We start from the raw sequence: 13,319 nt of genomic DNA, 5'->3' as shown, positions 1-13,319 counted from the left end.
TACCTTGCCCACATAATGGGGCAGTGAGGTGTTTTTCTCTTCATCAATGTGCATCTGGTTCCAAATCCAGTCTCTCTTCTGGCGCCGGTGGGCGGGCAGCATGCTGGGAGCATCCGGCCGGGCAGGGTTTGTGTGTGTTGTGGCCGCCGCCAGCGGGGTGCCCACCACGGTGAGCAGCAGCATGAGCCTCTGCATCTTCCCAGGAAGGCAGGTCTGGGAAGGAGAGGAGCCACGCTCAGGACATGGGGGTCACCACTGCAGGGTGTGAGCAGCTCCCCAGGGACAGCTGGGCTCCCCACCTTATCTGTTCCCTCCTCATCCTTCACTCTCTGTTGTGCCAGCAGAAGCAGACTGTGTTCCTGCCCCCAAAGAGCTCCCAGTCTGGGAGGAGAAGGCAGACACAGGAACATTTCCTACGAAAGTGTCACGGCGGGTAGGGGAGTGCAGAGCAGGGCTATAGGGAAGGTTTCCGGGAGGAGAGGGTAACGCTGATGCTGATGTCAGCTCGCAAAGCCCTGTGCAGGGGGCACCCAGGTTATCCTCATTTTATACACGAGAAAATGGGGGCACAGAGAGGTGGTTCGCGCTGGGGAAGTGGTGGGAGCTGGGAGTGGAAGCCAGGTGTCTAGCATCAACAGTTAACATTTATTAGGCACTTACTGTATGCCTGACTCTGCTCCAAGCCTGCCACATGTGTTACCTCATTTAATCCTTCCAATACCCTTCAGGTAGCTGTAACTGTAATCCTCATTTTACAGGTAAATTGAGGAACAGAGAGGTTTAGTGACATTCCTGAGATCACCAGACTGTAAGCAGCAGAGCCAGTCTTGAACCAAGTCTGCCTGGCTCAGGAGTTCATGCCTTTTCCTGTTGCTCTCTCTTGTCCTAGCAGCTGCTATGGGGTGGGATTTAGAGCTCCTCTGAACAAACATGCCCCCACCCCCAACCCGCCTGGAGCCCCTGTGGCAATGTAGCTTTGATGCTGTCTTCAGAGGGCTCTTAGGAAACCCGAATGACTTACCCCAGCAGGTCAGGCCCTCACCAGACCCAGAACTCACATCGGTGATCAGCTTGGGAGCTGTCACAAGGGCAGGGGCGGAGTGTGGGCGGGAATTCAGACCGGGTTCCTAGGCCTGGCTTCACTGTGGGGCCCATTGCAGAATGGAAATGTGAGATTCTTTGCTTAAAGGTTATGAAGAATTGCAAGGCAGAGAAAGAAGAACATGAAACCAAGCAGGGGGTCTTTTAAGTGTGATTGCACGGCTGCCCACCCTTGAAGGCAGCCCTCAGGGTCACCTAGAGATCTGGGCCTTACTCGTCCTGAATTCCAGGAGGAGGGATTTTCCCCTCTGCCCCATGCTGGGTGGAGGCTGTGACTTTGGCTATCACCTTGCCCTCTCATCCCTGACCCCATCAGTCCACCCATGCTGGGTCCCTGTGTCACTGACCTGTAGCCCCTGGATGGCAAGTGAAGAAGTGCTGGTGGGCGGGAGTGGGAATCAGAGCTCCTGCCTGGAGAGCGACAAGGACCTACTGGATGCTGGATGGAGGGCCTCGTCCTTGGCTGTGCCTAGCCCTTGCCCCAGGGAGAGGCTGGGCTCGCATGTCACAAGAGGTCTCTAAACTCTAGTAGCATTTCCTCTGAGACACTGGCGCCAGGCTGTCCTCAGTGTCCACACCAAGGGTGTCTGGGCTGAGCCAGCCTGGCCTCTGGGTCTGCTGAGCTTAGCATCTAAGGCCCCACCCTCTGGCCCCTGCCACCGGCCCAGGAGGAAGTGGGCACCCTGGGTTGGTGGTACAGAGTGGAGGAGCAGGCCCCAGAGTGCAAGGGCCATGGGCCTGGGGGAGGCCCTGGGTCGCAGTTTCCTTGGTCATGAGGAGGCAGTGACTCTCTGAGGCCGGGTGTGGCAAGGGCAGTCAGTCCAGGCAGGAGGAAGGCAGTGAGCGAAGGTATAGGAAGGTGGGAGTCCTGGCCAGGAAGCTGATCCTGACTTAGGAGGCCGCACGCCTGACCCCTGCTCCAGCCTCACTGGGCCCAGGCCTGTTGCGTCATTTCCTCCTTTGCCTAGAAAGGAACTGTGAGTCTTGGGTCTTCCTTCCTCCCTCAAGTGAGAAGTGACTTGAAAATGAAAATGTAAAACCAACAGAAGTGAAATCGAGAAACAAGGAGAGAGAGTTCTCAGAACTTGAGGCAGGACAGGATGAGAGTCCAAGCACTGAGCAGATAGGCATTGAGCCCCTTCTCTATGCCAGGCTCCATGCCAGGCATCGGGGTACAGCACTGGGCAAGGCACATGGGGCCTGTACTCAGGGAGCACATACTGTAGTTGAGACACCAGGAAAATAAGTAATGAGGAAAAACATCAGCTAATCATCACAAGTGCTCAGGGAATTACAAGGAGGGATGCAACCAAGAGTGAGGGGGCGGCTGGCTGAGACTGAGAGGCTGGGGACGGCTTCTTGGAGAGGCGACACTTAAACCAGCATCTAAGTTTCAGCCCTAGGAATGCCAGGGGACAGGAGGACATTCCAGGCAGAAGTACCAGCAAGTGCAAGGGTCCTGAGGTGGAAAAATGGTTAGTGTGTTTGAAGACTGAAAGAAGGCCACCAGGTTAGAGAGAAATGAGCAGTTGCGGGGTGGGTTCAGTAAGACGTGACCAGGTCAGTGTGGTAGACTGAATGATGATCCCACAAAGATGCCCACTTGCTAACCCCTGGAACATCTGAATACGTTACTTTCTATGGCAACAGGACCTTCAGCAGGTCTGATTAAGTTAAGGGTCTTGCAATGGGAGGTTATTCTGGAGCATGCGAGACCCAGTGTAATCCCGGTATCCGTAGAAGATGAAGGCAAGAGAATGAGAATCAGGAAAAGGGAGATGTGATGATGGAAACAGGTTGGAGCAACGCAGGGCCATGGGCCAAGGAATGGGGGTGGCCTGCAGAAGTCAGAAAAGGCAAGGAAATGGCTTCCTGCTAGAGCCTTCAGAAGGACTGTAGCCCATTGAAACCCATTTCTGATTTCTGACCTCCAAAACCACCGAATATCCAGTCAACAAACTGGTGTTGCCTCAGGTCCCACGTGTGTGTACTTCGTTGTAGCTGCCCTAGGAAACCAATGCGTTCAGGTTGCATGGGGCCCTGCAGGGCCGCCTAGGGAGAGTGATGCAATCAGATTGGAAGAGGTATCCAGCTGGGATCTGGAGACTGGCAGGGTCCAAGAGCAGGTGGTCCCTGGCCAGGAAAGAGTTGGTGGCCCAAATTGGGGTCACCAGGAGGGGACAGCCATGGTACATGTTTTTGAGGCAGAATTAAGATACCTCTCCAGTCTGGCCTGAGCAGTTGGGGGACAGCAGGGCCTGCACTGAGATTTGGAAGCCTGGGGTGGGGACATGTTTGGTGGGGAGAAACCCACAAGTTGTGTGTGGCCTTTGTCAGGATGGAGTTGCCTAGTAAATGTCTCTTTGGCCATGGCCAGCAGCTCCTGGAGACCTGGCCTGGGGCCTGGGCCAAAAGCAGGCCTGGAGCCACTTGCATATGGCTGCTGTGTGTGTGTGGCGCTTAAGCTGTGAGGCTGGAACACTAAGGAGAGCAGGCAGCTAGAGGACAGAAGTGGCCCAGGACTGCCACCTGGGTTTTCCTGCTTTCTCTGGTGAACTTGGCCTTCAGAGTGGAGCCTAACCACTCACCCCTGGGGGAGATGTCCCTTGTCCCTGCCTCATAGCCCTGTGCATCCCTGGTCATTGTCCACTGTAGCACAGCTGGGGGCTGGTCAAAGGGTTGATGCCCAGACCCCACTGCAGGGCTCAGATCACAGCTTCCTCTCCTTGGAGAACGTCATTCTGTCTTGCCCATCTATGGCTTCCCCACTCCCACAGCCCATCCTCAAGTCACACATGGATCTTTCCTCTTTGGGCTCACACAGCACAGGGTGATGTCTAGGATCGCAGGCTCTCTGATATGCCACCCCTCAGGTATACTGCTTTGTTGCTGTGTGACTGTGCACAAGACACTTCACCTCTCTGAGCCTCAATTTCATCATCTGTATAATGGGAACACCAGTGTCTGCCTCTCAGGGATGTTTTCAGGCCTGCATTATAAAGTATTTGCAAGGTGGCCAAAAACTAGTAGCTAATAGTGAAACCAAACTTGTGTGAATCCTTGCTGACACTCTGGTTTGTTGTGCTGAGTAGTCAGTTTACCATTCTTGTTCCTTAGCATCCAACCATTTGGTTGGAGGAATTGCAAGTCCCCACCCTGACAGATGCACTGCCCCCACACCTTCCCTGACTTCTGCTCTGTGTCGGGGGGACTGACCCCTGGGCCTCCTGGCCTGGCTTCTGGTGTTTGGCCAATGGGGCTCCAGCAGGAGCTCTGAGCATGGGTGGACAGAAGTGGGGGCATGTTTGTCTGGCTGCTTTCTTCTCTGGTTCGTATTTCCTTGGCTGCTGCATCTCCCTATAATGACATGACTGCCCCCCTGCCCCCCATGGTCTGTCCCTCACTGGGTTCCTGCAGCACCTTTCCCTCCTCTGTGCCTTCAGCTCCGGGCTTGTCACAGATTCCTCTTCTTGCTGGTCTCTGCACACCTCAGTGTCCCATTTGTGCTCTGACCCAAGCTCACAGCTCTGTAAATATTTCCTTCTGAAAGTCTCTTCATTGGAGCTCCCTGAGGTAAATTCTGTTCCCTGTCAGAACCTTGTCTAAACCAGTGAACAGGAGCACAGCTTCTCTTTGCTGGGTGTCACCACAGATGTGTGGTCCAGCAACCATCAGCCAAATGAGGAAATAACCACACTGGACTTAAATAACACCGAGGCTGCCAGTCACAGGCTGTGGCCACATGGCTATGTGGGCTATTAACTTTTTGGGCTTTGGCTGGCTCTACACACAAAGTGTTCTCTGAACGTGCAGAGAAGCCCCTTGGATTCTCTCCTGTGTCTGGCAGAGGCCCTGCTGTGAACCCAGAGATCCCTGGGCATACAGGACTGGCACTCGCTCCTGCAGGGTTGCCCCACATCAGCAGAGTGTCACTTGCTGGGGCAGGGGAAGTGGCTTTCATGCTCAGCTCCCTGTCAGTGGGTAGTTAGTGAGGGGGCAGGACTGTGGAGATGGGGCTATTGGAAGAGGAGGATCATATCATCCCATCCCCAACTGCCATGCTGGACCCTTGTGTGCCCTCCCGACAGCCCCTTCTCGCCAGGAGCAGTGGAAGGGTGCTGATGTTCCCGAGCACCTCCTCAGTGGCACACATCTCATTTAAACCTTGCAGTCGATGAGGTAGTTGTCAGGATTCCCATTTTGCAGCTGAGCTCAGAGGAGTGAGTCATCCCGGGTCACACAACAGCAAAAGGTGGAGCCAGAATTTGAACTTAGGCTGCCTTTCACCCCAAAGTGTGCTTTCTCCATCATGTCACCCTCTCTCTATCTCTGTGGTGACATCACATGTAGTAGTAGTAGTAGTAGTAATAATAATAATAATAATAATAATAATAATAATAATAATAATAATAATAATAATAATGTAGGAATTATCATTCCCATGTCACAGAGGAAGAAACTGAGGCTCAAAGACAGCTCATAAGTGGTAGATCTGGAGCCCTTAGATCTATCTCATTCTAAATTCTGGGTTCCTTCTGCACCCAATCTCAGAGGGGCCTGAGGGACTTTACTATCTGAAAAGCCATGTTATTTGTATCTTTTGCCTGCCATGTCAGAAACTTAGCCACCAGAATAGGGGCCACTGGGAAAGGTTTTGTCAAACAATTGTTCCTCCTCCTACTGCAGGTGGAGAGGAAGTCAGCCAGCAGCATTTGCTGTGCCCACAGCTGGAAACAGAATTTCCCTTGGCTGAACCTCTGGAGATGTGGCCCGAGCCACCGCTGGGGTCAAGCTGACTTCAGTCCTTTTCCTTCCTGCAAACAGGAGTTGCATCTCTTGGTTGCTCTCACCAAGGTTTTGGAGAAATCAGGCTATGGCTGGGTGGATGTGGGGTATGACAGACATGCAGAGGGTCTGAGAATTTTGGAAGTGATTTCTGTGCTCAGATATGCCTAGCTGGGCAGTCCTGGGACTTGTCTGGCAACAGCCATGAAGGGAGGGGAATTTGCTTGGCAGCTCATGTGCGTGCAGGGCACGCAGAGGCCAGGTGCCTACTTGTGTCCCTGTCACCCAGGATTCGTGAGGATGCCCCATGCCTGGCACCATGTTAGAGGCTTTTGGGGGCAGCTCTAAATGCAGTGGTGGATGAGGGCAGGCCCTCTTTACCCTGAGCCAGGGAGGGTCCAGGGGCCCAAAAGGAGAGGACAAGAGTGTGTGGCCTGAAGCCCCTGTGAGAGGGCATGGCGCCCAGGAGAGGGGGCAGAGGAGCCTCAGAGTCCAGGAATGGCTGGGCTCCCCCATGCCTGAATGGAAGGTCTGGGCCTCAGAGAGCTCTGAGTCCAGGTCTGTGTCCACAGTGAGTGAGACCACTGAGGTCACAACCTAGAGGCTTAGGCCTGGCCTGATGACTGATGGGTAGCTCTGAAGGCCGAGCAAACTGTGTGGCCCTGTGTCTCTATCTGCTCCTCTCCATGTATCTGTCTGGGTCTCAAGGGTGTCTGGTGAGTCTTCAAGAGTGGCTCTAGCTTATAGGACATTTAACACCCACCAGGCTTGGTCACATCTGGCCTTTGCACTTGACTTCTCTCTCCTCTTGCTGGATTTAGGTCACATGTCACCACTTCCCTGAAGCCCTCTCTGGAGCCCTGGAGTTATATAGTCACTCAATAAACACTTACCAAGCACTTACTATGTGTCAAGCACTGAAATACACATGGGGAGCAAACACAGGCTGCATCCCATTGGGGAGATGGACATTGACCACTTGATAAAAAACAGTCTCAAGTTGTAATGGGTACTTTAATGGCGAATAGGGAGCTGGGGGTGGGGGAACAGAGCCCGGAGTAGTCTGAGGGTCTCAGTCCAGGAGGGAGTCCTGCCTCTGTCTGACCGGTTGTGGGACATCAGACAGATGTCCCGTAAGGTCCCCATCTGTCCTTGGGGTTTGGCCTTGAAGGACCTGTGAGGTCCATTCAGCTCTGTGCTCTTTTTAAAAAGAAAGATGAGGGGGGCACAGAGGCAGGGGTGGAGATGAGTTGCAGCTGCTCCATTTGTAGTCAAATCGGCCATAGGAAGCCTAGACGCAACTAGGGGCCCTTCTGTGGGGCAGCCTGGCACGTGTCCTTGGGCTGGTCCTGCCCCTGACTATGGGGTCCTGCTCAAGCCTTAGGTTTCAGGGGCCAAGTCTGGGCCTTGGGGCTTAGTGAGCAGGCTGCAGGGTCCTTGTGGGTAGGGTAGAGTAAAACTGCAGGTAAGGGATACACACATGTATTCCTCAGGCCACATGGACACACAACACCCTCGTTGTGTCTGTACAAGTACACACCCCTCCCAGGCGTCTGCGCACACCAGCTCTGAAGAGTCTCTGCTATGTAGGGTGGTCCTTTCGCTTCTGCCCAGCACACCCACCATCTTCCAGGACAAAATCTGGCAGCTGAGGCAGCCCAGAAGGTGGGTAGAATGCTTAGCCTGGCCCAGCCTCCTGCAGGCTCTGGACTCCAGCCCAGAGGCCTTGGGTCAGGGAGCAGGGTCTGGTGGCGAGAGGAGAGGCCCCGAACATGCAGGGGGTGGGCCTGCGGGAGGAGGAGGTGCTGGAGCCCCCACGCTGGGTGGTCTTCCCACCCCACCTCAGTCTAGGACACAGGTTAGAGCCAGTGACCTCCAAACTCCTTCAGGGACTCCCAAATTCCTGGAGCCCCAGCGTTTACAGCTGGGCCTTGGCAGCTCAGACAAAGGGAGGGTGAGGCCGTGGGAGCCTCAGGAATGGGGTGTGTAGGGAGTGGGGCTGGACGGCTACACGCTGGCCCCTTGGAGCTTTCTGCAGGTTTGTGGCTCAGTTTGGCCTTGGGACCTGCTCCTGTGAGTCCCAGACCCGATCCCTTCTCCCTGGGGTTCTGCCAACAACCTCCTTGTATTGACTCCCCTTAGAGCCGACCATGTCGACCACTCCTCCCTGGCTGCCCATCCCCTGCAGATGAAGCCCAGCTCCTGAGCCAGCACGCGGGGCCCCGCGGGGCCTGTCCCTGCCCGCTCCTCTGGCTCTCCTCTCCCCTACCTCCCTAACCCTTCCAGGCATGAGGAGAACCAGACGCTTCTGAGTACAGTGCTTTGCTTCTCTCTAGCAAGCTTTTGGCCCAGAATGCCCTTCTTGGCTGTGTCCTCTGGGTGAATACCCTGCTTCTTTCCAAGCCCCAGGCAGCCTCCCTGACAGGGTCCCGCCTCCTGGTCTGAGTGTCCCAGATCAGGCCAGTTCTGAGACTTCGACCCACTTTGTCTCAGCCCATTCAGATGCATGAACTCAAAGCCCTGGACCTTTGGTGCCAGTGTCCCCACTCCTGTCTCTCAGCCTGCCTCAGTCTCCAGTTCTAGTCTTGTCACTGCTTCCCTCCCCACTCACAGAATTTAGAACCGATCTGAGTATTTGCAGACAACCCTTCGGGTGTCAGAGGAGGTTCAGTAGTTGGTATAACTCAGAGAAGCTCCTTTCTGTCCCCAGACAGCATCTCTAATGGCCTGTCATTGTCAGACATGCCGCCATTAGGATTTTCATTCTTTGAGGACAATAAGATCACCCTTCTTATGGGCCCCCAACAAACACACACCTACCCCTATGCGGGGGAACTCTTATGACAGGGCTGGCAAAACAGCTCACGGTTTGCCCCTCATCCTTTCTTATACCCGTGGCGAACATCACTAATCAATTCGTGTTCACTCCCACTGAACTTGAACTTAGCCCTGAATCCTCAATATAATGTTTGAAGCAGGTAATAGCAATTAACTAGATCTAGTTCGTGATTTGAAACAAATTAGGTTTCTGGACTCTAGGGTCATCTGGTCTGTCACCTTATCTCCTAATGGGGCAGCTCTAGGCTTCAAGGAGAGAACACCCACCCTAGGGAGCCTTTTCTAGCTTTCTCTGGGCTTCGACTTTGACTGGGGCTCTGAGGCAGTCAGTGGGGACAATAGAGTGAGCCCCCATGCACCTACCTGTCTGAACCTGCCCAGCCACTCATGAGCTGTGCATGAGGGGCCTTAGGCCCCTCCCTTGTGCTCCTGAAGCCCCTGCGTCCTCATCTATAATGGAGGCAACAGTAGCTGCCTCCCTGGTCAGGAGGGTTCAATGAGATCATGGGTGCAAAGCCTGGCGCACAGTAGGTGCTCAGTAAGTGTGTGAGTCTATCCACCCATTCTGGCCTGGCGGTTCAGGCTTGCCTGGCCAACTCACACCTGACCTCATTTCCTGGTTCTGACCTGGATCCAACTCGTGCTCCTCTCTGTTCCTCTCCAGAAGGAAATCTCATTCACTGCCTGCCCAGCCAGGCCCTGTGGGTTTTACTTCGCCCTCCTCCCAGTATCTGCACTTGCCAGGATCTGACTATTTTGCTGTGGCCCAAGAAAGGGATACCAGTCTGAATATCCCTGAATGAGTTTAGGGCCCATTTTATCCATCTCTTCCCTAGAGAGGTTAGCAGACTGAGGCTCAGAAAATAGACCCAAGACTTCCCAGCATCCTCTGGGATTCCTGCTCTTCTTCCAGGAAGTCTTCTGTGATTTCTCCACCCAGCATCAGCTTGGACTCCAGTTAGGATGGGCTTCTCAGTATCTCTCCAGCCAGAAGTCAAGCTCCTCAGCTCAAGACCTCTCTCCTAGAACATTCTGTCCCCAGGTCATTGGGCTCCTGGCTCATCCTGATGCCTGCTTCTGTGGCTTGAACTGTCAGGTTCCAGCCTGACTTCTCCCCCCTCTGAGCTTCACTATGGAGTGTGGCAAGGGTCAAAGGGGCTGGCCTTGCTCATATCCTGCTTCCACCTCTACTAACTATGTAACCTTGGATGGGTTGCTTAGCCTGTCTTGGCATCTGTGTTCCCATCTATGGAATGGGAATTCTTTTAGTAACTTAGAGAACGCCAAGGGGGTGCAGAGAGGTGATGGAAGGAGCAGGGATAGGTTCCCCTGCGCAAGTGGCCCAAGATTTTCGCCAAGCTAGTGGTCACCGTGTTCCATCTCGCATCCCCAAGGCAGCAGTAGAGCTGTGAGTCACGCAACTTTGGGATAAAATAAGTGTGGCCCCTCTGGTTTCCTGTCCCCATGTCCGGCTCTTGTTCAGCAGCACAATTGCTCAGGTTGAGACTGCAGGGCAGGCAGCTTAACCCTTTGAAGACCTTGAGCGCCTTCCTCACCCCCTCACCACTGTGAACCAAAATGGCAGGGCTGCCTCAGGCTTCAGCAGCTCCTGGTCCCTTTGGAGGTCATTTGCTGGGGTCCAAAGATGGCTGGTCTCAGGCGCTGCTCCCTACTGCCTGAAGATGGACCACAGCCTTGGTCCAGGCCCCCAGGCCCCCAGTGTCACTAGCCCTCCTGGCACCCCCTGCTCCTTCCAGCCACACCAGCTCCTTAATCCTCCGTGCTGCCAGGTTTCCTGCCTCCCCCAGAACGTCCCTCATCTCCTGTCAGGGTCCTGCCTGCCCACCTCACACAGCAAAAGCTTCCAGGGAGGTGTGGGAGGATGAGCAAAGCTCCTGGCGCGGAGTAGCTGCCCGGAGTGCTTGCCAGAGGAAGAGCTGAGTCGCACGCTCTCACTTGCACACCCCCACCTGCTGAGGATCGCCTTACCTCAGGGTCCAAACCCTCAGGACGTTCACAGCACAATAAGCTGATAAGCTCTGGTATAGCAGGTAATGCAGCTGTGATTCCCCTGCTGTGAGCCATTCCTGATGCCAAGCGTGTACATTGCCTCCTTTAATTGACTCATGAAAAGCACATTTCCTCTATTTCATTGATGAGAAGTCTGAGACATGGAGAAGCTATGTAGTTCTGGAAACAGCCTTGGCCTTGGGGGATGAGACCCTGGTTCGAATCCCCACTCCAGCTCTTACTTAACATCTCCAAATCTCAGTTGGTTCCACTAAGAAATGGAGAAAGGCTCTGTCTAACTCAATGGCTTGTTGGTCAGAGTAAAACCATGAGCTCTACTGTTAAAGAGCCTTTTAAGATCATCATTTCCAGTTCTGACAATGAATTGTCAAAAGAATCACTGTCTCTGTTGCTCAGACAACCAGACTGAGGTCTGGAGATGTTGAGGAATTTTTCCCAACGTAACACGGGAAATGAGTGGTAGAGCTGGGATTTGCGCCCAGGACTACCGTGTCTATGCTGGGCTCTTGCCCTAGACTGCCTGCCTTCAGGCCTTTTGGAGGGGCACTTCCCTAAAATATGAGGGCTGTGGGGGTCCCAACCTTAGGGTATCTGGGTTTTGGGGGAGAAAGGGTGGGCTGCTTTCCCTACCACAGCTCCCCCAGCTCTTGGTCAATCCTGCAGTGTCTAGGGAGGCCATAGGCAGGGCCTCAAGTGCCCAGAGCTTAGCCTCAGCTTGCCTATTCTGAAAATGGGGGTGCTGGCTGACAGAGAGGGGCTGAGCCTCAGTGTGCCCCTTACACGGCTCCCCTCCCAATCCCAGCACAGAGCCTTGGCAGGAGGGATGATTTCAGGCCTTAGGAAATCATCTCCTATGCAAGGGGCACTGAAAGGGAGCCTAGGCTTGGGTACCAGTCCCTGCTCCTGGTGTGCTGGGCAACTCAGGCAGAATCCTGCCCTCTCTGAGCCTGGCACTGCTGGAAGCCAGTGGGCCCTCAAGTCACACTGAGTGGGAGAGTCTGTGTGTGGGAGCGCCAAACCCTGACAGGCTCCCTCAGCCCTGAGAACGCCCTTTTGTGCCCGCGTAACACCACTGGGGGCAGCCTTCCAGCCCTGCTCTCAGTCAGGAGGAGACCCAGTCTGCCCTGGGGGATGTCTTTTTCCTGGGACCCCGATAATGACCATTCTACAGACGGGAGGCCAGGACCCTCCTATCTCTGGCCGTGGTGATGGGTCTGGGGGGGAGTGGGGTGTGGGGAGCCTCACTCACCGTGCCTGTGGGCGGAGGGGTGTCTCTGTTCTGTCTGGCGGTTGGTACAGGGCCGAGGGTGCCGTGGAACTGTGCAGAGCTCAGCCGACAGCCTCTCCAGGGGAGCCACACCCGGCCAGTGAGGGAGGCCTGGCTGCCGCCCCTTCAGGTTTTCCAGCTGACGCTGGCCTTCTCCCCCCAGGGTGGTTTCCTGTTATTGTTCCTTTGTGAGGGCTGGGCTGGCTGCAGATAGGCAGGCCCCTCAGTGGGCTGCCTCAGCCCAGCCGGGCTGTCCCCGCAGAGGCCTAGCCCTGGTCCTGGCCTGGGATGCTCGACCTACAGCCCAACCCCAGCCTCTGTTTTGGAGCTCCGAGACCAGCCCCTGCCAAGGCCTTGTAACCCTGAGGGCAGGTGTCAGCTCCCCCATTTTGTAGCTCAGGACACTGAGTCTCAGTAAGTTTAAGGCGCTTGTCCACCCAGGTGGTTTTGGAGTGGGGCCAGAAATCCAGCCTGGGCCAGCCTTGGCCTAGAGCCAAATTTCCCCAGGTGACCGCGTGACATGCTGGGGGAGGGGTAGACTTTGCATGATGGGGGGCTTCACGGGCCTCCGGGGGTGGAGTGGGTGGATGATGGGAAGTAGACAACAGCTCTTGGCTCTGGAGGGCCAGGTTGGCTTCTCCCTGTGGGGGTGGGCAGGGGCTCCAGCTCTAGGTACCAGCCTGGGCTTGTGGGGGCCATTTGGGTTTGGGAATATTAGGCACCCTGATACTTAGGTCAATTGTCCTTGCTCTGCTTTCAGTCAGTCATGTCCCACCAGCCTCAGTTTCCTCATCTGTAAAATGGGAATAGTAACAGCCTCAACTTCACATGGCTGCTGAGATACACAAGAGTCAAAGGGGCATGGAAGGTAGTGAGACTAAAGGCAGGATGGAGCCCATCAGAACCAAGAAGGTGGGGGCAGGAGGGCTCAGATTCTGTTAACTTAGTCAGTTACGGGGCTTTTACAAACTGCAAATGCTGACGCCTTTCCTAGGGTGGGTAGTTGGAATCTTCTTTGAATAGTTGCCCGTGTTTTTCCATGGGTGAATGGTTGGGAAGTCCCCAACTTATTCCATGTTGGCCAAACAGAGACCTGGGAGGGAGTGTGCCTTGCCCAGGGGCACTCAGTCAGTCAGTGGACACTTGTATGGGGATGGGAAATGGGTGGAAGAATTTTTCTGGGAGAGGGAGGTGAAAATTTCTCTGTTTTGGGCATGTTGAGCTTGAGATGGCCCATAGACACCCAAGTGGGGAAGTCAGGTTGGCCATTGGAGATGAGGGTGCATCCAGGGGCCTG

General features: G+C 54.7%; 1 protein-coding gene across 2 annotated transcripts in view; it reads right to left on the bottom strand.

Annotated features, from left to right (window-relative positions):
- CDH5 (cadherin 5) overlaps positions 1–12,163 on the bottom strand; it is a 33,156-nt gene extending 20,993 nt beyond the window's left edge. The window contains exons 1-2 of one of the 2 annotated variants that reach the window (XM_037025285.2): positions 12,005–12,163; positions 4–213 (exon numbers count right to left, since the gene is read on the bottom strand). In XM_037025285.2, the coding sequence (XP_036881180.1) occupies positions 4–195 (192 nt within the window). In that variant the 5' untranslated portion in view covers positions 196–213; positions 12,005–12,163. Of the gene's footprint in view, positions 1–3; positions 214–1,448; positions 1,631–12,004 lie in introns of those variants that run through there. The other variant, XM_037025286.2, reaches the window with a different exon arrangement.
- Between the last annotated feature and the right edge of the window lie 1,156 nt (positions 12,164–13,319).

The sequence above is a fragment of the Manis javanica genome, chromosome 17, assembly GCF_040802235.1.
Source record: "Manis javanica isolate MJ-LG chromosome 17, MJ_LKY, whole genome shotgun sequence".
Lineage (NCBI taxonomy): Eukaryota > Metazoa > Chordata > Mammalia > Pholidota > Manidae > Manis > Manis javanica.
The sequence above is the reverse complement of the archived record's forward strand: the minus strand, read 5'-3'. Positions and strand labels throughout refer to the sequence as shown.